Source organism: Primulina tabacum, chromosome 1 (genome assembly GCF_025594145.1).
Source record: "Primulina tabacum isolate GXHZ01 chromosome 1, ASM2559414v2, whole genome shotgun sequence".
Classification (NCBI taxonomy): domain Eukaryota; kingdom Viridiplantae; phylum Streptophyta; class Magnoliopsida; order Lamiales; family Gesneriaceae; genus Primulina; species Primulina tabacum.
Window position 1 is genome coordinate 26,612,992 of NC_134550.1, and position 27,366 is coordinate 26,640,357.

The 27,366-nt window shown below is 38.1% G+C and overlaps 1 protein-coding gene and 1 pseudogene across 1 annotated transcript; both read right to left on the reverse strand.

Moving 5' to 3' along the window:
- Positions 1 to 92: 92 nt before the first annotated feature.
- LOC142506899 (putative mitochondrial protein AtMg00310) lies at positions 93 to 587 on the reverse strand. Its single transcript, XM_075619484.1, has one exon. The coding sequence runs from the start codon at positions 585 to 587 to the stop codon at positions 93 to 95; it is 495 nt and encodes a 164-aa protein (XP_075475599.1).
- A 1,319-nt stretch (positions 588 to 1,906) lies between these two features.
- Positions 1,907 to 9,461, reverse strand: LOC142543274 (RAF-like serine/threonine-protein kinase 20; annotated as a pseudogene).
- Between the last annotated feature and the right edge of the window lie 17,905 nt (positions 9,462 to 27,366).

Genomic DNA, 27,366 nt, shown 5'->3' on the forward strand with positions numbered 1-27,366 from the left:
ACGGTATCAACGGGGGTCCAACATTAGACCGATACTTGGTACCCATTTATCTGCAAAAATATTAATTGAATGCCCATCTCCAACACTCCAAATCAGCCCACTGGATAGGAGGTCTCTGCTCCACAACAATGCTCCCACATGTAAGATGGGTTTCTCCCCAGACCTGCTTCCAACACTGACCCATACCGAAAGTACCTGCCCTTAAGAATTCGGCAAACCAGGGAGTCTGGATGTTGAATGAGGCGCCACAACTGTTTGGCGAGAAGCGAGCGGTTAAATTCCACCAGTTTTCGGAATCCCAGTCCGCCCCTCTTTTTAGGGTGACAGAGAGAGTTCCAGGTACGCCAATGCATTTTCCGTTTGCCATTTCCCACCCCCCACCAGAAGCTTGCACATTCACTTTCAATCTCATCACAAGTAAGAGCAGGAATTTTGAAGCATGACATAGCGAAGGACGGAATTGCTTGCAACACTGATTTGATGAGAACCTCCTTACCGCCTGTAGAGAACCACCTATTTCCCCACCCTTGGATACGCTTCACCACTTTCTCTACCAGATGTTTAAATTGGAGCTTTTTACTATTCATGGATACCGCTGGTAGGACCTAATAGAAATCATGACGTTGAACCACTGGGATAGCTAGGGCTAAATGATAAGGCTGACTTGTCAAAGTTTATGAGCTGCCCAGGCGCCTTCTCGTAAGTAACGAGGCATTCTTCCTTAGGCTTTTCAATTCCATATTGAATAGATTATATTTTTTATTATAGGAAATATTGGCTTACCTCTTTTTGATCTCTCTTTGGTGGATTTTGATATCGATTTGTTTTCACTGTCTCTCTCAGCATTCTTTCTTAGGCTTCTCAATTCCATATTGAATAGATTTCATTTTTTATTCTTGTAAATTTGATATCGATAGTTTTTTTTTTTATTTGAAATAGAACAGATGAAATTTTCATAGATTAGTATTGTTTCAAAAAATTCATAATCGCTTTTTGTGTGGACTCATTTTGACACACTATTGAATGGCTTTAAACATATTATAACTTCAATAAGCAAATTATAGTATTCAATACATATATTTTAACAAAAGAACAATAAAACAGTTTCAAAACATTATTAATATTTTCAAAATATCAGTTCTTTCAGCGGAAGATCAGAAAATCTACTTAAAAATTTATTTGACTTAGTTTATTTATTTATTTTGACTAAACACCGCCAGCCCTGGAAGGGTTTGGCGAATCCAGGGCTGGCGAAAAAATATATATATATCCACATCCTCAATTTTCTCTGGATGAAAAGCTGCACGAGAAAGGTAAATTTTCATTCGAGTACATTATCCCAACTTCCATAATTTTGGACAGCATCAGAATTGGAAAAACTGGCACTTTTGATGGTAAATCTCAAACCAAATACTCTAAGGACATCTTCAAGCACCAAAATGCAATGGGGGCACTATTTTATCCTCCCTTGCACCAAATTTGGGGCAGAGAATTCGGTGCAAAAGCTTTATATTTTTTATTTATAAATAATTGATAAATAATTTATAATTTGATAGATAATAATGCACGGTAATATGTACAAATATAAAACATATCATGTTCTTTAATTGGATGCATATGTTTTTTAATTGAATTTTATGCATTCAATTTATTTATCATTTTAATAATTTGTGTGATGATATAATCTTTTTATATCATACTAATAGTAATCATTAAATTTACAAATAGATATTAACTACATAATAAAAAAATAATATATGTAAAAAAATATTCTTTTATATAATATAAAATTTGAAATAAATGAGTTGAAAATGAAAGTTATATTTGATGTAGAACTTACACTATTTTAGTGCAAAACTTGTGCAAAACTTGAATATCACCAAAAACTTTTTATATATTTACATAATAGTGTAAGAATTCGGAAATAGTACTTACCACAGTAAAATTTAATTAAACAATCTATTACTTTTATACATATGATATCAGACCATAATGCCTACGAACTCACCTTCCGACTCTGACCAGAGGCAGACATCACACGCAACCGACTAGCGATTTCTGTAAAAGATGGTCTCATAGAAGGATTCGGGGCCCAACATTGCTCCATCAATCTTCTCCATTCTAGGTCACAGTAGCTTGGAATGGGTGGCCTCAGAGTATTGCTCACAATGCCACCTACAAGTAGGAAGAAAGCACGAGTCAACTTTGGAATTTCAAATTAATATGAAAATAAAAATGCTAAAATATACTATCCGAATCCAGATTTTGATATTACAGATGTTAGAAAATGAAAAAACGAAACGTGAAGCTGCCTTTGGACCAACACAAGCCATAACGGCAAAAAACTATTGTGTGTTGAACCAACATTTACAACTGATAACAAGTGAAATTACAAACCTATGATAGCACCATAATGCATGTTGGCATAAGGCTCCTCTCCTGTGAGTATCTCCCACAAGACAATGCCAAATGAAAAGACATCCACCTGTAACAAGAACCATTGGTACTTGTATACAATACGGTAGAATATATAAAGTAATAGTGATACTACAGTCATAATTGTTAAAGAAACTTCCACAAACCATAGAAAGAGAGATTTAAAAGGGGGGAGGGTGGTTGACCTTCTCAGAAACTTTATTGCTACCGCCATTTAACAGCTCTGGAGCCATCCACGGAAGAGTTCCCCTTACTCCACCAGAAACTAAGGTGTTCCTCTTCATTTTTGATAGACCAAAATCTCCAACCTGACATGCATGGCAGCATGAGAACTTAACTCGATACCATGATATCAATAACAGATCCAAAAATCTAAATTTCTTGAATATGTACCAAAAGAGCAAGGAAGGATATCATTAGTCATCTAGCTTCTAGTTAAAGGTAAAGGGGTGAGTTTCCATTGGACAACCTTGCATATAGGTCTTGAAGGATCTTTCAGGTTAACCAACAAATTGTCACATTTGAGATCGAAGTGCACTATATTCTTTGAATGCAGATACTCCGTACCAAAAGCTGCATCCATTGCAATGATGAGCCGCTTCCGGCGATCAAGATGCCTGTATATTTGCATCACACAAGTTTGATATGCACATCATGGTGGGAAAAAGTTGGGGAAAACAGGAGGAACAATCCAGGTAAATATCTCCGTGCAAGATTTTTCCTATATTGTCATTAAAGGTAAAAATGGAGAAAATTATTCTTGTTTGTATATATTATAAAATGAGAGAAAATCATTCTTGTTTGTATATATTATAAAATGAGAATAATACATCTTTTTATAGGTACAATGAGCATATCTCACCAGAGAATCAAGCAAAGAAAATATTAACCTGCCTAATTTAGATATCCTATAAATCATATTTAATAAAAATCAAATCAAGTAAATTGATACAAATGAATTTAAGCAGATACTAATTGATTAACTAAATCTATGGTCATACTAGTCCAATCGGAAGCAACAGCATCACTTCATTCAGATTTAATCACACGGTTGTAGGAGTCATATAACGTAGGAGTCATATAACAGTACCTATCCTTCGGAGTAAAACATGTCTTAAAGATCCATCAACCATGTATTCTGTAACAGTAGCCAATGTCGCCCCTGGTCCATCTTGTACAACACCATAGAATGCTACAACATTGGGGTGGTGAAGCTTTGAAAGAATTTCAGCTTCCCTCCAAAATTCAAAGGTCTGAAAGTGGATAATGTCTATAGCCATTTTATCAAGGCTAAAAAAGATGTATATAATAATAACATGAGATAACAAAAGTACGAAACAAAATTTAATTCCTTCAATAATCATATATTGGCGAAATAACAGAACCTGAAATTCGAGGTATTAAGGACTATTACCAGTCTTTCTTGCTCTGATTGTCGACCAATAAAGCAACTCTTCTTTATTCGTTTAATTGCTACATCTGAGCCTCTCCATTTTCCATGATATACAGTCCCAAATGTGCCAGAACCAAGTTCCCTCAACTCTTCAAGATCTGCATTTTTTATGATCTGCAAATAAGCCGCTAAAAAAGTTACGACATTATAATCGGTAGTCATAATCGAGTTGGTCTATAAAGTTTAAACTTCAAATTTTACCCTAGTTCACGATTCATCATTTAAACAGTTGAAACAAGGAAACAGCTAATTGACTCACTATTCACTAAGATGGACAAATCTTGTGAAACTGAAAAGGAGCTAGACATTTTGTGGATTAGCATTATTTAACTTCGAGAAGACTAAACAGGCGTCATACATTACAGGTTGCCACATGAAAGGACAAACCGAAGAGAATAATCCAAAATAAGACCAAGAAATGATAAGATACTTTGTGGCGCCTTATGGACAGAAACTTTTAAAAGTAATATAAAAATGAAAGAACATCATTCAAACTATGTGCATAAGTCCAAAAATTGGTCCTAACCTGCAACGAGTGTATATCAAAATCCACCAAAGAGAGATCAAAAAGAGGTAAGCCAATATTTCCTATCCCTTCCTGAAATATTGATAAGCTTCAGAGACATTCCACGCAAAACCAGGTACGATGAAGTAAGGACTATTTTTGTCACGAAACATAAATTATACCTCATAATCTGAGGCTTGAATTCTCATATTGTCCATCAAATCATTATCCTGCATGCCTTCACAAGCATTCACTTGTGATGCATTATAATTGGAATGAAGAGCTATCGAGACAGCTTCATCTCCATCAGGGAAGCCTTTTGGATCTTCTACATCAGAGTTATCCTGCAATTCCCTGTGAGTTCGAGCAATCCCCTCTCTAGCCAGCTGAACGAAGTCGTATGCCAAAGGAGCCTCCTCTTCAACTTTTGTAAGGTCGGCAGAAAATACATGGTCCTGATCAATCAGAGAAACGTCCCTTCTAGCAAATTGATCTCCTGCCAATCTTTGGAAGAAAGACCAGTTTTTAGGTTCATGATTTTCAATATTAATGCTCATACCTGCTCGATCTTTCAAAAGAGGAGCAATATGGGATGAACTACCAGAGATAATAGCTTTTGAAAATATATCAGAGAGAAAATCACGAGGGAAACGGTCATTTATATCAATGATTATGTCACCCTGTTCCGTTCTGGGAACATCAACACTGGATTCTTCCATAGCTCCTGTCAGTGTAGAAATTCGAGGACGTCCGTGGTCATCATTAGCAATGGATTGACTGCCAACCTCATCATCCCAATCAGTTGTTCGACCTTCAGAAGTTTTAATTGAATCCTCATGGCTCACCGCAGGTAGATTCAATCCAGCTTCTGCCTCTGACTTAAGAGCTTGATCACACACAGAACCTTGATCATCAATTTGATCATCCTGCCTCATAATATGAGGTTTAGTGCACCAATCATCAAGGGCTTCAGGCACGACGAGTTTAGACTTGTCAATAGCAATCGGTGGCCTTGTAGGATCACCTACATTTCCATTTTGAAGTTTTTCAATAGATTTTGTCACTAAATCCTGATGAGCAACATCAATTATTGGTTGATTAACAATAAACTGAGAACTATGTGAATCATCAGACTTTGATATTCTACTGAGCAACTCTGCCTGTTCTCGAGGAATAAACTCGGAATAAAATGTCTTCTGGGGAGGAAAAGAGGACTCAAAGTAACTTAAATCAGTAGGATCAGACTCGGTGTTTTCAGATTGAGAAACAGGTAGAGTTTCAGAAATCTGATAATCATTTCCAGATGAATTAGGAAACTGATTAACAGCATCAAGAGTTATAGAAACTGGAAAAGGTTCTGGAACCATCCCCTCAACTTTCAAAGTCTTCGAAGAAAGTTCTCTACCCAGCTTAGGGATGATCACTGATGACTCATCAACAGGATAACTTGATTTTGAATTACCACCGCGTGACTGTGAAGCAATAAATTGATCATTAGTTAAAATTTGATTACTTGCATTTTCAGTTTGAATCGAACTATCAACTCTCTGCTTTGATTCATTTTCCTGCACATCTGTGACCTGTGTTCCTGGGATGCTCAAGGGATTCCCTTCAAGATCTTTTTGCTGAGACATTGTCCCATAGGAAATTGTGGTGCTGAACTTTCAGAAAGTCCATAATTAGCTGTATGCAAATTATAGCCAAATAAGTTACTTTCACCAATAAATTCAGTGGCAGTCCCACTTGTATCCTTTTCAACATTCAGTGCTTCCAACTCATTTAGATTATTTCCAGAAAAGCTTGATAAGCCATGTAGAACGGAGCCTTTTCTATATCCGCTATCCATGCCATTGACAGCCACTACATATTTTATCTTTGTGTCACAATCCGAGTTGGATAGAAAGAAATGAGCATCATCCAAATCCCCAATAGAGAATAGAAACATTCGAAGCATTTTGGATCCTTCTCCATCTTCTAGAACATGGCAATCTTCCATCATGTTCAGTAAATCCTCATCAGTTGATACAGAAACTAAAGCATCAAGATCCTCCCCAGGATACTGATATTTAATAGTCTGCGTTTCAAAATAAATTGCAGTAGCTTTCTGCCATAATTCTTGCATAGTAATGTCCTTCCTTATTATGATAATGCGTGTTTCACCACCAACATATCTGAGCTTTCCATCACTAGGCCGAGGGAGGATACTCCCACCAAAACTGCAGAGAATCTTCAGCTTTGTTGATGAGCTATCAGATAATCCAGATGAGGCATACACAAGTTTGTGGTCACTGTGGTAATCCGATGATAAATGTCGCACTGATTGCGAAGATGGCGAATACCCAAGATTACCCTTGTTCCCAAGTAAAGACAAATCATTTCGCCCAAATTCTCTTGAACCTTTTTCTTCTCTGGTAATCATGGAAATATCTGAACCACTTTCAGCGCTGGTACATACATTTCCTATAATGTTTAACTGCTCCAAGTAGCCAGCTGCATACCTGGTGTCCCCAGAGATATTCGGAATAAATGGCTTCCGGGGATTGACCCGGTCAAGCATAAATTCGAGAGCAAATTCTTCTCCGGTCTGAATAGAGAAGTTATGCACAGGTTTAGGATCTGAAAAGATAATCTCCGGAAACTTCAAACTGGCACTTGCATGACCTGAAGTATCCAACTTATAAACTTGTGATTCATGACCAAGACATTCATTCCCACGTACCAAGGGACTGGGTTGTACAAAATTGAGATTTTTTGATGGTTCCATATTCAAAAGGCTGAAGCTCTCCTTAATGAAAAACAAATTCAATGGAAACAACTTTTGATTCCACACTGCTCTGAATAACTTGCAAAGGCCACAAAGGAGCACCGCAATTACTGCCAAGCAAAGAATTCAACTCAAAAAAATGATAGCACATAAATGTACAAATTTGGGAACATTTCTGGCTCAAGTTGATATGCAGAAACACCATTATTATCAAGAAGGATGCTCAAAGCCTAAAAGAGGAATATTTCACATCCAACTTGAAAAATGGCCAACAATTCATGCAGTATGAACATGATATATATATATGTAGAAGTCAGTGGGTGGAGGCAGGGAATAGTTATTGGAATTGCAAAGCACGAGGTGCACTGAGATTCGTGTGACATGAAGACAAGATACAAAGCCGAAGGCCAAAAGCAAGGCATGTCACTCACCAAAATGAGAATTATTATGACATAATATTAGAGAACATAGAGATATGGAGAAAATAATAATGCTTAGCATCTAATATGTATTTACAAATTCTTGACAACAATAGAACCAATATTTATCTGCAGTGTATTATACTTCGCATTCACAATCCACGCATACAAGGTGCAATTGAACTAAACATCGAGCTCGAAGATGCTCCAAAACACGTATTTCACTAAAGGGATGTCATTTGGCTTGCACCTTGGCTCAAACATTTGACCTTACTATACGTTGGGCCCAAATGTGCACCATATGCACTTTAAAACAATGTGGGGGTCCTCTTGTGTTCTAATGCCGAAAGTGATAACTGTGGGGCAGGGTACGGTACGACTTCGTTTTTAACATGAAATTTAATTAAGTTTAATTATAAAAGTGGAAGTATTTTTCTTGTTAATGAAATGGATCTAATTAAAAGAGATAGTCTTATTTACAATTCTAAAAGTAATACATATACCTGCATGGCTCTGACAATCAAATAATAGAGTAAATAACACAAGTATTATCCAAAAAATTTTGAATATACCTGCATGGCTCTGACAATAAAATAATAGAGTAAATAACACAAGTATTATCCCAAAACAATATATAAGGCCAGATGCAAAAGGTGTAAAATACTTGGAAAGATATTCCCCGACCTGTGTTAATGTCATAATGCATAATATCTTCAAAAACAGCATTCAATGCAATCCAAGTGAAGATTCCTTGCAGCTTGGGTTCCACAAAGAATCCACCTTCCAACTCTAAGCTCCACCTTGAAGCTCGCCTGTTGTAAGACCCCAAACAAATGAAAATGAAGCAACAGCCCTGAAGGTTGAGCAAAATCCCCATTATAAGACAAGGCAAATTAAACTCTCAATTGAATATCCAAGCAGTCCGAATTGGGGCATTACAATAGCATACATGATAAACAATCGCATAATTTTTAAAGAAGAAAGTGGTTGTTTCATGGTAATAAATTGCATAACACCTCTACGAGAAGTCAATGAGAAATCAAAATGGGATGAAACTACTCTCTAGCACATATGGTGACAATGAGCACAATTCACAGCCATTTCGTGTGTTTATGTTTTTCTTGGCGGGTGGAATCAATATTCAGTCCATCCTTAAATACTTCCTCATCAAAAGCTAAATTCATTGACATCGACTGATCATTATAACAATAATTGGTAATTCTTATTCCACCAACAGCTTCACTGCTTAAAAATCCAGAAACCCTTCATTTCTTCTCTTCCTACCTGCTCCACAAAATGGACTCCTACCGTTTCAGTAATAGTAATCTCTATAGTCCCTCGTACAACTAACATAAAACAAAAAGAAAAAAAAAACACAATGAGACGTATCCTAAAAATGTTACTAACCAAGACAAAGTCATCCAAAGAAAGACTCGTGATCACTGAATTCCCAACTGAAACAAAAGCTTTCCACAATCAAACTAACTATTCAGCATCAAATAAACAAGATCCCGACGTAAACCCCAATTTCAACACAATCATAAAATAACTGTACTGAAATAACTCTCTTGGCCTTTGAAATTTAAAGATGGTCTGAAAAAACCTAACCGGTTGATCACAAAAATAGTAATTCTTACCTCAAGAAACTAAAGTTGCGCCAGAAATCCGACAGTGGACTGAATCCGCCATTGTCGCAACTTCATTTTCAATGTCCAAACACACAAGGAATACAAACCCAGACCCTCAAATAAAAAATTCTTTCCACTGATAAATATTGATATGAACAGTTGAATAATTCCTTTGAATGATCGGTGTTTCGTTTTTGTTCTCAAGCTCACCACATTTGGAATACAAAGCCACAGGGCTGACGAAGACGAGTATTCTCCCTCGTACGCACTTCAATTTAGATTAACCATTTTTTAAAAAATAATCTATGTTGCTAATAATATATTTATTACACTATTTAAATAACTGCGGTTTTTTTTTTTTGGGGGTCTGTTTTCTCCATAAACTTGAGATTTTACTATGTCAAATTGGTGATAAGTCATTGGTGATATTTTGGAATTTTTTTATTTAATATTCTGGCCGTGCCTGAGGTGAAGACCATAATATTTATTATGGTATATGAGTCCAATAGTTTTAAAAATAAAAAAACTTCATGACGAAGACCGATGGTTTGGCACAATGATCTCATCAGAATTCTCTATTATTGAGTTAAGTTCGAGTCTTTCCCACCACCTAAATTAGGATAAAAAAAAAAAAAACTACGTTGTGTTTAATCTTATATTGTCTTTTATCTATACACATAAATTTCTTTGTTCATAGTGTTAGTAAGTTCGATCTCACATAAAACAACAATTTAATTAATCAAATTTCAGTATAATAATTTACTTTTAATTATTAAATTTTGTATTGAGAATTCTAAATAATTTGTGAGGCTTGTAACATTTAATCATTATCAACATGCAACTTGATCATAGTTAATTAATGAATGTGGAAAACGACAGTGGGAAAACGTGTTTTTTTTTTATAATGAGCCCAAAATATGACAATTGTGACCATGATAATAATATAATATAATATAAAATCTCTTCTATACACATCACAATGTAAAATATGTCAACACATAACAAAACCAAATAAAGATTCAAACAATATATATCCACATGACATGATCGGGTATATATATACACATAAATATATACATCGGATAGACGACTCAAACATCAACTCATATGTGACTCCCTCCAGAAGTGCAATATTTATTCTCCTGATAACATGTGGTATTTGCCATTTTTCACACACAAAACAATACAAATGCTCTGTATGAAACAACTAGAATAAAAACGACATGTATCTATAAAGTGATATATGATGCATATGCAATGTACACATGTCGTGATAATATAAGGTCAATTGAACATCCACTGATCGTATATCAGAATCAATCGATCGATATCAAACTATTAAAGCTCGAGCAGGCACACAGGTCTCAGTCAAGGATAAGAAAATATACATATGACAGTATCGACAAATTGTCATCAAATCCTAAATTTCAACCTATCAATCATAGGTACAACAAATAGCTATATTCATAGTATCATATTATAACCCCTGAATCAATATTAAAATCCAATGATATCAAGATATCCGAGGATCATGGCTCAACGTGTATGTCATGCATCGATATATGTAAAAAAACTATTTCAAAAAATATTTGTTTTATACATCGATTCACTAATCATGTCTGTCACATAATTCAAGTAAGATACATAAGTATATAATTACACATAATTCAGCTAATCATATATTAAATGATTCGTATACATGTCGTATACTTTACTCGATCGCAATATACCTTATTTCTGATGATTCAAACTCGATATCGCTCAAGAATTCTACAAGGTTTAAGAAATTCGAAATACGTAACCCGACTGCATGCAATCTAGGTTTTATTTTAAAATATGTGTTTAATGATTTTTATGTATTTAATGCACGATTATTGCATGGTTAGAGTTTATTTTATGATTATTTTAAGATTTCATGCATTAGGATTATAAGTTGCATTTCGCGCTCGAACGAGGAATGGAGACCGGGGATAATCAGGGAAATATTTTTTTATTGAATAATTTGTAATTATTTAATATGAGGTGTTTTTAAGTATGATTTTTGAAAAATTGGTCTTGATCGAGCAAAACTTGCACTGTAGAATCCTTAATAAAAATATGATTTTGTATGCTCAAAAATTAATCGCAAGTGCACGATGTCAAGTAATAGTATAATGTACGTGAGTACGAGTATCGTTCCACTGGAGACTGTATTTGACAATTATTATTTTCAGTTATTCAATCTTTAGCAACGAAAATTGATTGGTTGTTTTAGTACTATTATGCTCGAATAAACATGCAAATAAAAAGATTCAATAATTAAATAATAAAATATAATATCTAAAATGGTTGATTTAAAATTCAATAAGAAATGAATTTGTTGAGAATTTCGGTTCACCTACCCCTCGTTAATTAATTAATTCATTCGATAGTGACTGTATGCTTCCGACAGGATTTCCTATTCAATTGAACACACTCTCTCGAGCTATGCCAAACTAATTCTACTCAATGAAGTAATTAAATGTCTTTAATTATTTATCAAGAGTGAATCGCATGTCAGTCTATGAAATCCCCTAGTTTTCGATCCTTAGAACTATAAATATCGACGCGTATCCAATTTCATATATCTATGTACATTGTAGATCTACGGATTATACTACTCATTCGTATCACAAGTTATTCTCTCGAACTCACTCGCAATATAAAAACATTGTTAAAGTTAGCTACGCTCTAACAACACGATAAAATAATAGTATAATCAAGAATAAATCACAAATCGAAATATGAATTAACTAAATCAGAGTTCGGGGTAGGATCCCCTTAAATCCCAACAAATATTTTAAATTTTAGCTACTCGAATTCATATTAGAAATAAACGAAACTAAGTTTAGATGATAAAAACTAGATTAGAAATACTAGGCTAGCCGAAAATTGCGAAGAACGACGCCCGGAAATCTTCGAATCTTCACTCCAAGCGCAAAGTTCTATCCAAAGCTTGTGGTGGCTCTCCAATAAAGTCTGAATGAATCAAAAACGTCCAAAAATCCTTCCCATTTCATCCACATCCCAAGACTAAGGTAAGGAATCGACAAAGATATTTTTCCAAAAATAGGTGGTGCTCGGGCAGTAGAAAATTACCGCTCGAGCGCCACATGTTCTGGACATTTTTTCTTCGGAGGATAAATCTCGCGCTCGGGCGGTAGAATATTACCGCCCGAGCGCCATATCTTCTGTAATTTGGCTTGTGAGTCACTTCTCGCGCCCGAGCGGTAAATTTCTACCGCTCGGGCGCGACCGCTCGGGCGCCAGTCTTTCTGCCCATTTTTGCACCTTTTGCTCCGATTTCGGTTTTCTGGTCATTTTTCCTGCAAATTTGTCACACACAAGTGAAACATGATCAAATGCATATGTTTACTCTAAAACGAACAAAATGTAAATGAAATGTACGCATGCACAATGCAAACACACACAAACTAATGCAATAAAACATGTAAAAACCACATCTATCAACCCCCTCATACTAACCTTTTGCTTGCCCTCAAGCAAAATAGGTTACAGACTACAACCAAAACATGAACAAACACAAAGTGAACGTCTTAAAATAAATAGCTTGATGGTGAAGTAGCAAACTGACATCTCCTGCCTCAGCGGGTTTGTAAACCACATCCACTTAGTCAAGACACAACATCCATTAATACCCCTTTCAAAACATCACAAAACATTTGTATTTTTCCACAAGGTGTGGTCGTATGTGCTGTAGATTTTTCTAGCTTGTGTTTCAGACAATATTATTCGCAAATCATGTGGGTCTCCGAATCGACAAGTCAACGCAAGTTTCTCTCTCCTGAGTTCTGTTTCTATTTGGGACCAACCAGTAAACACATAAAGTGGTAGAGTTTCATAGTTGAACAACAAAATTTAGGAGTCAATAGCCATAAGTGCTCAAGTGGTTTAGAAAGATTGGGAGTACGTAGATCATTTTCACTATGCATGTAACGTACCGTACTTTTCATACTTAAATTTTGCGGAAAAATTAAAAATTTCTTGAATACGAAAATAAAATCCATACGGTCGTCACTCATCGTTCATAAAAAGAATATTTGAAATCAAATATCACCAATAAAATTTTTGCTAAAAGAAAAGCTTGCTCAAAACATCTCGCATCAAAACATAAAATCAGAGTATTAATATTTTCATGCTTAAAATCTTAAAATAACGTGGGCGGTCCTTTGATCTAGCCTTCTGCTCAGTCCAAGCCTGCTCCTTAGTCGCCACCTCCTGTCTCCTCATAGACATCCTCACCTGCATCGATCACGTCTAGTGAGTCTAAAGACTCAACACGTATAAACTGGAAATAGCAAGTATTACATAATAAAACCACATGCAACTTTAAATAGGGCGTACATACGTGAAACTTGACTTGCATACATACATAGACGTGCCATAACGTGAAAACTTTCATAAACAAGCTTGCATACTTGAACATACATGACTTCATTTTGCGTAGAGACATGTTTCAAAGCAAGTGACCCATACATAATAAACGCCTGATCAGACAAACCACAGTACTGGGCTGACAGGGACGTATCCACTGCCACATACATGAGATCCGCGTTCATGATTTAACGGGCTGGTTGGTCCTCGTTCATAATTTAACGCTTTCCAACCACGATCTAACCCGTTCATAATTTAACGGGGTGGAGAGGTCCTCGGCCACGTTCACCGACTTCCAAACCCATTCATAATTTGGTCACAAGACATTTAGCATACCTCAAAAATAAAATATTTTCTTTTGCACGTCAACATACTCACTTGGTGTTGATGGATCCATTGGACTTCGACTGGGGCCGCTGCTGCACATACTAAAACGAAACTGCATACTTAACTTGCATAGCTTAGACGTACTCATCATGCTTACTCTCAAGTTCGATTATTTCTTAAGACATTCTAAAATTTCCCCTGACTCGACCTCGATAATCCTTGCACTAAACCATGACATCAAACCCCAAAACAACCATTAAACTTTTCCCAAAACGTGAGTATACGGACCCCGTGACCAGGTCCGTGTACGGGTCCGTCTAAGTGCGGTGGAAAGAATACTCGAAAAGAAGAAGGGGCACGGACCCCGTGCCCAGGTCCGGCTCCGGGTCCGTGTGGGTGCGGGGAAAAATTGTGGTGAAGAAAAGGGAAGGCACGGACCCCGTGCCCTAGTCCGTGTGGGGGTCCGTGTCCGCACGCAAATTTGACACTAATGAGAAAACAAAGGCACTGTAATGCCCTAGATTGTATGTGGATAAAATGAAAAGATGAAGTGTTGCTTGAAGAAAGAGACCGCACCCGCGCCCCTTTTGATACCGCACCCGCGGTGCATGGACAGAAAGTTGGCCAATTTTACAGTAGGGTCACCGCACCCGCGGTCTAGAAGGAGTGCACCCGCGGTTGATGTCCAGTATGGTAGGAAATTTTATTCGAAGCAAGACCGCACCCGCGGTCAAGGAGGTACCGCACCCGCGGTCGTCGAATTTCAGAAAATGAAAGGCATGCCGTGGGCACAGCGCACCCGCGGTGAAGAGTGACCGCACCCGCGGTGAAGAGTGACCGCACCCGCGGTGAAGAGTGACCGCACCCGCGGTGCTGCATGCGAGAAATCCACCTTTGTTCCTTGTTGTGACACATGGCATATATATATATATATATATAGATATTGGACTGATTTAGTCTTTCTCATTTTCAGAACTCAGAACCGAGAGCATCTTCAACAATTCCCCAAGTTCTTCCAAATTTATAATTGTGATTGTGTGAGATTTATACATTAAAACTTGAATCTAAATATAGATTTGGATTCCTCTCTTTGAAGGCTACAAGGGAATGTACGTATTGTTTCCTTTCATCATGTTTTGAAGTTGAGTTGTATGAGAAATCAGATATGAGTTATATTATATGTTCTTATGATTATGGTGAGTATGGTAATACAATCGGATCGATTTTCGGATACCGTTTGAGATGGTGTCGATTTTCTAGCATGTATATTGAGTTAAGATAGTGAAGAGTTCGGTATGATACATTATATTTTAATGAGAAGTATGAGTTGATTGTGATTGATTATGATGTTATTGAGTGATCGGTATCGCAGGATTATGCCGTTGTACCGTCGATTTGTATTGAGATTGATTATCAATTCATATATGTGTTGAATTGAGTAGAAGTTTGATAGAATACACATTGATTATGCCATTTCAGATTTGTATTGGTAAATTTGGGAACAAGACTTTGACTACGACGACGATTATACTACGACGAAAGGTATAATGCATGTTTTGTTTGGGGAAGACACAACTCAAATAAGATTCAATTTGAGTTTTCCAACAAAATCACATACTAGATTAGTTTCTTGTCTTTTGATATGATTATGATTTGTTTATATATTATATTCAAATCTTTTGATATGATTATGTAGTTATAGATTTATATTCATGCATTTGAGATAGGAGAGTCATTGGCAGATTTGCCAAACTTCTAGACGTTCGGTGTATCGACGCATAGGAGCAGACATTCTCTGATTGTAGACATTCGATACAGACATGACCGAAGTCTAGGAATAAGACGTACAGCTACCCCGATTGGGAGGGTAGGTGACAGACAGTGACGTCTTATTCACACCGGGATCCCTAGAGTAGAGTCGAGTCGAGTCAAGACATGATTTGATTTGAATTGCATGTTTATATAGATTGGTTTCATAGACTATGGAGCCCATTATTAGTGCTTTGGTTCATGATTTATGATTATGTATCAGCATGTATACATGTTTTATACCGGGATTTGTTCTCACCGGAGTTTCCGGCTGTTGTTATGTCTGTATGTGTGCATAACAACAGGTGGGACAGGATCAGGGTCGCGACAGAGATGAGAGATGGACATAGCGTGGTGATCACGGGCGTAGCAGATGAACTAGTAGTTGTACTTTTGATATGTACTGTATTTAATTACTGGTTTGTAGAATATGAATTAAACGAGGCATGTATATTATGTTTATTGTAATGAAATGAATATATAATTATCTGGTGCTTGAGTTATAAACATTTGATTTAATGTTAAAAGTAAAATTTTGACCCGTATTTTTGAAAAATGATCCGACTAATCCCAAAAAGAAATGAGTTAGAGCCCGGGTCCCCACAACAGGTGGTATCAGAGCCGTAGGTTCTGTAGACTGAGATAGAATAGAATGAGCGGGGTAGATCGAGTCTTCTTCCTTACTTTTGCTGTGCTAGTATGATTTATTGCTTTCCTTGTTATATGTTGTATTGTATCTGAGTTGATTTACAGCATATACTTGTAAAGACTGAATCAGAACCGATTCTGGATCAGAGGTATATGATCAGAGGATGGTTGAGACAGATTGTATAGATTGTATCCTAATCTGTTTGATAATCAGATATGCCGCCTAGAAAAATACCACAACCAGATCAAGTGCCAGAACAGGGTAGTACGTCGGGTACTCAGATGGACGTGACTGCGACACCGATGGAGACTTTGTTGAAGAGATTTCAATCATTCCATCCACCTACCTTGAAGGGCACAGAAAATGCAGTGGATTGTGAAAGCTGGTTGGATGATATAGAGATGTTATTTGAATAACTTGCCTATACAGATGAGCGTAGATTGAAGCTGATTGGGCATCAATTGCAAGAAGTGGCCAAGAGTTGGTGGCTAACGGCAAAACGAGCCTTAGAACATCGAGGTATTGATATTACTTGGAAAGTTTTAAAGATGAATTTTATCAACGTTTCTTTCCAGTGTCTTACCGAAAAGATAAAGGGGCAGAATTCGCCAACTTGAGACAGGCCCAATGGAACATAGAGGAGTATGTTGCCAAATTCTCGTCCTTGCTTCGATTTGCACCTCATGTAGCAGGGAATGATGAGGCAGTTGCCGATCAGTTCATAAATGGTTTGAATCCGGATATCTTCACCTTAGTGAACACGGGGCGACCCAACACTTTTTCTGAGGCGCTGAATCGAGCAAAGAGAGCAGAGGCTGGCTTGATTAGGCAGCGAGGAGCTTCCTATAGTGTTCAGGGTCAGAGACCGCCACCGTTCGCCACACAGTTTCCACCACCTCCTCCTCGATTTGATAGTGGAATCAGTAGTAGTGGGAAGAAAGATTCTTTGAAAGCTAAGGGTAAGCAGTTCAAGAGAGCAGGAGCAGTTCATCGAACTCCAGTGGGTCAAGACAGAGAGGTTCTGGCCAGAGTACAGATGTGACAGGTGTATATTGTACTACTTGTGGAGGCCGACATGCCACAGAGCAGTGTCAGGGAGTGATGGGCAGATGTAACATATATAAGCAACAGGGACATTTCGCCAGAGTCTGTCCCCAGAGAGGTTCACAGCGATCCCAGAGTACAGGGTCATCTGCATCAGTGCCTCAGATTGAGAGACAGACGTCCGTACATTCATTCCCGCCGCCATCTGCACAGTCCCAGCAGAGATCAGGAGGTAGCCAGACTGTGAGTCAACCTCCTAGACAGCAGGCTAGGGTGTTTGCACTGACCGAGGAGCAAGCCCAGGATGTGCCAGACGATGTGATTGCAGGTAACTGTTTTCTTTGCGGTTATCCTGCATATGTATTGATAGATACAGGTGCATCACATACATTCATATCAGAACGTTTTACATTGACACATGCATTGCCTGTAGAGTCATTGTCTACTGTAGTGTCTATTTCTTCTCCGTTGGGAAGTGGTCTGATATCTGTGACTTCAATTAGACATTGCTTACTACAGTTTGAAGGGCATGAGATCGATTTAGAATGTGTTGTACTTGGTTTATCTGATTTTGATTGTATTGTCGGGATTGACATGTTGACTAAGTACAGAGCCACCGTAGACTGTTTTCACAAGATTGTCAGATTCAGACCTGAAATGACAGAGGAGTGGAAATTCTACGGTAAGGGTTCCAGATCTCGGATTCCCTTAGTATCTGCTCTGACTATGAGTAGATTGTTGCAACAAGGAGCAGAAGGGTTCCTTATTTATTCAGTAGATTTACTGAAATCGAGCCTGGCATTGGCAGATTTGCCAGTAGTACGGGAGTTTGCAGATGTATTTCCTGACGAGATTCCAGGGTTACCTCCAGCTCGAGAGGTAGATTTTAGTATTGATCTTATTCCAGGTACCGTTCCTATATCTCGAGCTCCGTATAGGATGGCGCCTATAGAGTTGAAAGAATTGAAAGCACAATTAGAAGATCTTCTAGCCAAGGGATACATTAGACCGAGTGTGTCTCCTTGGGGCGCACCAGTGCTATTTGTGCGAAAGAAAGACGGTTCTATGAGATTGTGTATAGATTACAGGCAACTGAACAAGGCAACGATAAAGAACAAATATCCTTTGCCTCGTATCGACGACTTATTTGATCAGTTGCAGGGATCATCTATCTATTCCAAGATCGATCTGAGATCTGGATATCACCAGCTGCAAGTACGAGATATTGATATACCAAAGACAGCATTCCGAACCAGGTATGGACATTACGAATTTATTGTCATGCCTTTTGGTTTAACGAATGCTCCAGCGGTGTTCATGGGACTAATGAACCGTGTATTTCAGAGGTATTTAGATGAATTTGTGATTGTTTTTATTGATGATATTTTGGTGTACTCTAAGAATCTGAATGAGCATGCCAATCATTTGAGAATTGTGTTGCAAACACTAAGAAATGAAAGATTATATGCGAAACTGTCAAAGTGTGAGTTTTGGCTGAGACAGGTTGTCTTCTTGGGTCATATCATATCTGGAGATGGTATTTCCGTGGATCCGAGTAAAGTGGAAGCTGTGATCAGTTGTCCGAGACCGACTTCGGTGCCTGAGATACGCAGTTTCATGGGTCTAGCAGGGTACTATAGACGATTCATCAAAGATTTCTCCAGCATTGCGAAGCCGATTACCCAGTTGACGCAAAAGAATACACCATTTGTGCGGTCGGAGGATTGCGAGTCTAGCTTCCTAGAGTTGAAGAAGAGGCTGACCAGTGCACCTGTCTTGATGATTCCTTCAGGTACTGGCGATTTCGTTGTATATGGTGATGCATCTCACAGAGGGTTGGGATGTGTCCTTATGCAGCGGGGTCATGTGATCGCATATGCTTCTAGACAGCTGAAGCCACACGAGATTCGATACCCCATTCATGATCTTGAATTGGCGGCTATCATATTTGCATTAAAGATTTGGCGTCATTATCTTTATGGTGAGAAATTTGAGATTTACTCTGACCATAAAAGCCTGAAGTATATGTTTTCTCAATCAGAGTTGAACATGAGGCAGCGTAGATGGCTTGATCTACTGAAAGATTTTGATTGCGAGATCAAATACTATCCAGGGAAGTCAAATGCAGCAGCAGATGCCTTGAGTCGAAAGGTTTGTGCCGTATGCTTATCGATGATAGGTGTTTCGAATTTAGTTGAAGAGTGGTTTTTGTCTGGTTTAGCATTTGACACAGATAGTAGACCATTAAGACTTGCCACGATTCAAGTTGAGCCAGATTTGATTATGAAAATCAAAGAAGCTCAAAGAACAGATCAGAATATACAGAAGTCAATTCAGATGATCAGATCAGGACATCAGTCTGAATATCAGGTACATGATTTTGTCCTGTATGTGAATAACCGTATTGTAGTGCCAGATGTTTCAGAGTTGAAACAACAGATATTGTCAGCAGCGCACTTTAGTCGTTTCAGCATTCACCCTGGTGGCAGAAAGATGTACAACGACTTGAAGACACAGTTCTGGTGGAAACAGATGAAATCAGATATTGCCGAATATGTGTCTAAGTGCTTAAATTGCCAACAGGTGAAGGCCGAAAGAAAGAAGTCCGGAGGTTTACTTCAGAGTTTGTCTATTCCTGAATGGAAATGGGATCACATTTCCATGGATTTCGTGACGAAGTTACCTCGATCATCCCGGGGTTGTGATGCGATTTGGGTTGTGATAGACAGATTAACCAAATCAGCGTGTTTTATTCCGTACAGAATGACGTACAGACATGATCAGATGGCTGAGATATATGTCCGAGAGGTAGTCAGATTACATGGTGTGCCGAAGTCTATCGTATCAGATCGTGATCCACGATTCACTTCTCATTTTTGGCACAGTCTGCAGCAAGCTTTAGGTACGACATTGAACCTGAGCACTGCTTATCATCCCCAGATAGATGGACAGTCAGAGCGGACTATCCAGACTTTAGAAGATATGCTGAGAGCTGTAGTGCTAGACTTTGGCACTAGTTGGCAAGATTCACTACCGTTGTGTGAATTCTCATACAACAACAGCTATCAAACGAGCATAGAAATGGCACCGTTTGAAGCATTGTATGGCAAGAAGTGCAGATCTCCGTTGTACTGGGATGATATATCTGAGGTACCAGAACTTGGGCCTGATATGATTCGAGAGATGACTGAGAAGGTGAAGATAATCCAGAAGAGAATGAAAACAGCACAGGATAGGCAAGCCAAATATGCCAATATCAGACGTAGACCACTTGTATTTGAAAAAGAAAACAGAGTATTCTTGAAGATTTCTCCCTTCAAAGGCATTGTCAGATTTGGCAAGCGTGGGAAATTGTCTCCTAGATACATCGGTCCATACGAGATTCTTGAGAAGATTGGCGATCGAGCATATCGACTGGCTCTTCCTCCTTCTCTATCCGGGATACATGATGTTTTTCATGTATCGATGCTGCATAGATACATGCCAGATTATTCTCATGTCATTTGGCCTGATGAAGCTGAGATGGATCAGACGTTGAGTTATGTTGAACAACCGATACAGATTCTTGATCGAAAAGAGAAATAGCTCAAAACAAAGACTATTCCACTAGTGAAAGTCCAGTGGAGTCGTCATGGCACCGAGGAAGCGACTTGGGAGACAGAAGCAGATATGAGACAGAGATATCCCGAGTTATTCTCATGATGTGAGTATTTATTCAGCTTTTGGATTTTAATGCTACTATTACTTGCTTTGATTAATTGATTTCAAGTTCGAGGACGAACTAATATCTAAGAGGGGGAGAAATGTAATGCCCTAGATTGTATGTGGATAAAATGAAAAGATGAAGTGTTGCTTGAAGAAAGAGACCGCACCCGCGCCCCTTTTGATACCGCACCCGCGGTGCATGGACAGAAAGTTGGCCAATTTTACAGTAGGGTCACCGCACCCGCGGTCTAGAAGGAGTGCACCCGCGGTTGATGTCCAGTAGGGTAGGAAATTTTATTCGAAGCAAGACCGCACCCGTGGTCAAGGAGGGACCGCACCCGCGGTCGTCGAATTTCAGAAAATGAAAGGCATGCCGTGGGCACAGCGCACCCGCGGTGCTGCATGCGAGAAATCCACCTTTGTTCCTTGTTGTGACACATGGCATATATATATATATATATATAGATATTGGACTGATTTAGTCTCTCATTTTCAGAACTCAGAACCGAGAGCATCTTCAACAATTCCCCAAGTTCTTCCAAATTTATAATTGTGATTGTGTGAGATTTATACATTAAAACTTGAATCTAAATATAGATTTGGATTCCTCTCTTTGAAGGCTACAAGGGAATGTACGTATTGTTTCCTTTCAGCATGTTTTGAAGTTGAGTTGTATGAGAAATCAGATATGAGTTATATTATATGTTCTTATGATTATGGTGAGTATGGTAATACAATCGGATCGATTTTCGGATACCGTTTGAGATGTTGTCGATTTTCCTGCATGTATATTGAGTTAAGATAGTGAAGAGTTCGGTATGATACATTATATTTTAATGAGGAGTATGAGTTGATTCTGATTGATTATGATGTTATTGAGTGATCGGTATCGCAGGATTATGCCGTTGTACCGTCGATTTGTATTGAGATTGATTATCAATTCATATATGTGTTGAATTGAGTAGAAGTTTGATAGAATACACATTGATTATGCCATTTCAGATTTGTATTGGTAAATTTGGGAACAAGACTTCGACTACGATGACGATTATACTACGACGAAAGGTATAATGCATATTTTGTTTGGGGAAGACACAACTCAAATAAGATTCAATTTGAGTTTCCCAACAAAATCACATACTAGATTAGTTTCTTGTCTTTTGATATGATTATGATTTGTTTATATATTATATTCAAATCTTTTGATATGATTATGCAGTTATAGATTTATATTCATGCATTTGAGATAGGAGAGTCATTGGCAGATTTGCCAAACTTCTAGACGTTCGGTGTATCGACGCATAGGAGCAGACATCCTCCGATTGTAGACATTCGATACAGAAATGACCGAAATCTAGGAATAAGACGTACAGTTATCCCGATTGGGAGGGTAGGTGACAGACAGTGACGTCTTATTCACACCGGGATCCCTAGAGTAGAGTCGAGTCGAGTCAAGACATGATTTGATTTGAATTGCATGTTTATATAGATTGGTTTCATAGACTATGGAGCCCATTATTAGTGCTTTGGTTCATGATTTATGATTATGTATCAGCATGTATACATGTTTTATACTGGGATTTGTTCTCACCGGAGTTTTTGGCTGTTGTTATGTCTGTATGTGTGCATAACAACAGGTGGGGCAGGATCAGGGTCGCGACAGAGATGAGAGATGGACATAGCGTGGTGATCACGGGCGTAGCAGATGAACTAGTAGTTGTACTTTTGATATGTACTGTATTTAATTACTGGTTTGTAGAATATGAATAAAACGAGGCATGTATATTATGTTTGTTGTAATGAAATGAATATAGAATTATCTGGTGCTTGAGTTATAAACATTTGATTTAATGTTAAAAGCAAAATTTTGACCCGTATTTTTGAAAAATGATCCGACTAATCCCGAAAAGAATTGAGTTAGAGCCCGGGTTCTCACAGTCACGGACCCCGTGTACGGGTCCGGCTAGGTACTGATGGTCGAACCTGCGTGAAGGACTTGACGTAATATTTCATTCTCCTCAACCAAACTCGATGGCTACGAGTCGACACCTCAAGACACTTCCCAAAATACTAAGGCATTGTATCAAACTCAAGTAAATCATTAAAATTATTCCCAAGAGCAACAACAATCAACAACCCCGACACAATCTGAAATTGCTACCATTTGTTTTCCTACGACTCTTGGATCAACTTATTGCTTATCGACACGAAACAAAACGTCAATAACCATCCCAACATCATAAACATTGTACCTATATGCAGCAGTGATCACCCGTCGATCCCAACGAAGCCTGCAACATAAACTTCAAGAACACATCAACATCACAATTTTCTGAAAAACGTAGTTTGAGCAGTCCCACAAAAAATGCCATAACTCACTCAATTTTTGTCCAAAAATTTAGAATTTTATATCAAATCGAAGGTATCAAAAAGTTCTACGTTTTTCGTATTGAAAGTTTTCTCTAAATCTCGACCAAAAATTTTCAGTTTTAACAAGAACAGTAAAAACGTGGTTTAGATCTAAAAATTTTCCTTCAAAATCGATCCAAACAATTAACCGCTCAAACTATGAACATCATACATGAATTTTACGCATAAAACAACGCAACACATAATATGACATGATCGACGCAGCAAAGGAGAGATTATACGTGCCTTTTGATGATAAACTTTACCGAAACGGCGATACCGAAGCAGAGAAAGAAGCGAGGTTGATCCGGAACGATGGTGACTCGATTATCTTGAAATAAAATCGCCGAAAAATTGCTGGAAAATAGAGGGGAAGGGGGCGGCTACTTGTTCTCTCAAGAACCCTAAGTTTTCTTTCTTTAAAAATCTGAAAATGAATGTGTAGATGTGTTATGTGTTTTAGTGTGTGTAAAAACGTGTAAGTGTATGTGAGTGTGTGTAACGTGTGTGTGTGTTTTTAATTAGGAGAAATTAATGCTAAATTAACTAAATTAAATACTAATCAAAAGTTAACACACACTAATTTAATCAAACTCCCCATTTAAAATGCTTACACACAAATTTTAAAAGTTCCAAACTCTTAAATTACTAAATACATAAATGAGGCTTTAAAATGCTAAAACTAAGTAAATTATTTAAAACGCCTCATCCTTAACTTAAAACAAAATACCATCTTTCAAATTGCCAAAAATCGTCACCGGTCTTTTCCTTGATCCCGCCTCGAATAATCGCCTGAAACATGAAACTCGAAAAACATTTTAACGTGGATCACATAAATATGGATAATTTAAAATAATGTATTTTCATAAATCATGGATTGCTGAAATCAATTTAAATTTAGTTAAATGATTTAATAATTAAATAAATGCATGGGTTATACGTGTACTGAATTTGGGCACTACAATGCACTTGTCAGAAATTTTCTCTGACATTCCTCAACGCCTTACATCTCCATCTTTTTAGCCTTGGGATAGGATTTCATCCCTTTTTGGCTCCCCCACACCTTACATTCCCCTTTTTCTTTATTTTTTTTATTTTTATTTTTGGTGCATAGTTTTCTCATGCGTACTCCCTAGGCTTGGGATATAGGATATGTTCATTTATCTGACCTAGAGATGAATTTTTAGGTCCTATGGACGATTGAGATGAAGGGTAATTGAGGTATACTTTTGATTTTCTACACGAGTTCATGCTACTGGTCAGTCACTTATTTCAACAGAAATTCATTCAAGTTATACTCGCATCTTATGTTTCTTCAGTTCCCCTCACAGATTATTTTGAACTTAAATGTCATCGACACCACTATCAAAATCCACTATGTGTGCATAAAAAGATTTCAATTCACCTGGGTATTCATAACGAGTGATACGACTAAGCAACATGCAGTTCATTTATCCCACAATCATCATTGGCTACCAATTTTCTAGTTTCACCATCATCTGAAACTCATGCAAGACAAATACAAAAAACGACCCCCTCATACTAAAGGTGTGCAATGTCCCCATTGCACAAAAAAACCGAAACCCAAAAATGCAAACATTAATGCAGACAGAAACAAATGCAAAATAAATGCCCAAATGAAACAACAATTAGAAATAAAACATAAAGTATTAGAAAATGGAAATGCAAGGAAGGGGAAACAGTGAACTCCCCTGATCAAGGTTCCTCCTCGTCGTGCTCCGGTGGTGGCACTCCGGCTGCATCCCCCTGCTGAAGATAGTCAAACTGAAACTGTAAAACTCAACAAAATTACAAGAAAGAAAATTAAAACGAGTAGAGAGGGAAAAAAATTAGTTCTCAATTTATAGTCGAGAGCTAGACTACAGGTTCCCCTCAGTTCTAATTGTTTTGGAATTGAGTGACTCCAATTTGTCGTTCCCCTGTGCCACCTAAATATTTCTTTAGTCGTTGAGCATTGACTGTGAATGGCTCATTTTTTTCATCTCTCACAGTTATGTCTCCCGGGGGAAACACCTTGGTGATCATGTAAGGTCCCGTCCACCTTGATTTGAGCTTTCCAGGAAACAGGCGCAGCTTGGAGTTGTATAGCAGCACCGTTCACCTTCTTTGAATTTTCTCAACATGATGCGCTTGTCAGGTGCTCGCTTTGTACGCTCTAAGTACACGTACTTCAGGTGTGGAGGCCGTGGTTTTAGCTCACGTGTTGGCTGTTCCTCAATGCTTGACTTCTGAGGGGTCAAATCTCTTCGATCCCCCATGTCCTCCAATTTCATCCTTTCTGGATTTTTCCAATGATGGTTGGCATTACAGTACGCCACTCTTGCAGATTTTTCTTCATCAAGTTCATCCTCCTTCAATTCAGTGGTGAGCGTAGCTTCCAAGCATCCTGCACAATTTGACTCACAAGTGAATCCGATGAATCAACTATAAAACAATCATTAGTGTGCAGTGTGTGCTTAAGAGCGTTAAAAACATTAAAAGTGATTTATTCCTTTCTCACTCTCAATCTCAACTTCCCTTCTTGCACTTCAATCACGGCCTTGCCGGTTGCAAGGCCTCCCTATCCTCTTCCATGTGAAGCACCACAAAATCTGTAGCAAATGTAAACTTTCCCACTTTTACCAACACATCTTCTTTGACTCCTCGTGGATGTTTGACGGATCCGTCAGTTAGTTGTAAGGACATCTGTGTCGGTTTAGGCTCGCCCAATCCTAGTTTCCTGAATACAGATAAAGGCATAAGATTAATGCTCGCACCAAGATCACATAAAGCTTTAGGAGAAACAACATCACCAATCATGCAAGGGATAGAAAAACTCTCTGGATCCTTTAGCTTTGGTGGGATCTGGTTTTGTACCAATGTAGAGCAATTCTCAGTCAATTTTACCGTCCTGTGATCCTCCAACTTCCTCTTATTAGCTAAGATTTCTTTCAGAAATTTAGCATAACTCGGAATTTGCATCAGAGCATCAGCAAAAGGAATATTAATGTGCAATTTTTTGAATATCTCTAAAAGCTTACCGAATTGCGCATCCAATTTCGCCTTTTTTAATGCTGCAGGGAAAGGTGGGGGAATTGAAATTGTAGATTGTGCAGTGGCTGCGGGTGTAGATTTAGAAGATTTACCTGTAGATGTGTCAACCGCTCCCTCGCGTTGATCTTTTTTTTCTCTCTCTTCTTGTTCAAGCACTTTTCCGCTCCTCAATGCTATGGCTTTCACTTGCTCTTTCGGGTTAGTTTCCATGTTGCTTGGCAAGGTGCCTAGTTCTCTACTCGTGATCATTTTAGCCAACTGACCTATCTGATTCTCCAGGCCCTTTATTGATGCATCCTGGTTTTGGAGTCTTGTTTCAGTGGACGAGATAAACTTAGACATCATCTGTTCTAGGTTGGACTTTTCTTCTCTAGGAGGGTCAGATCTATACATCGATTGTTTCCCATATTGTTGTCCTCCTTGTGGTCGATTCTGACTGTTTTGACCACCCCATGAGAAGTTGGGATGTTGCCTCCATCCAGGATTGTATGTGTTTGAGTACGGATCATTCCTTGGACGGTTTTGAATCCCCACTTGATTCACTGGTGCCTCCTCATTCACATAGAAAGGACCACTGTCTTGACAGTCCTTAACATAGTGTTCTCCTCCGCATTTTTCACAAAATATCTCTTGCAGGCGCATCGCTGTCCCGTTTATGCTCATGCTGTCTATTTTCCTGTTAAGTGCTTCTAATTGTGCAGTGACAGCTGAAAAATCAGTTACCTGGTGTACTCCTGCATTCCTTCGCTGA

Excerpts from the sequence above, each read along its gene's own strand:
- LOC142506899 (XM_075619484.1), bottom strand. The coding sequence starts at position 587 with ATGAATAGTAAAAAGCTCCAATTTAAACATCTGGTAGAGAAAGTGGTG.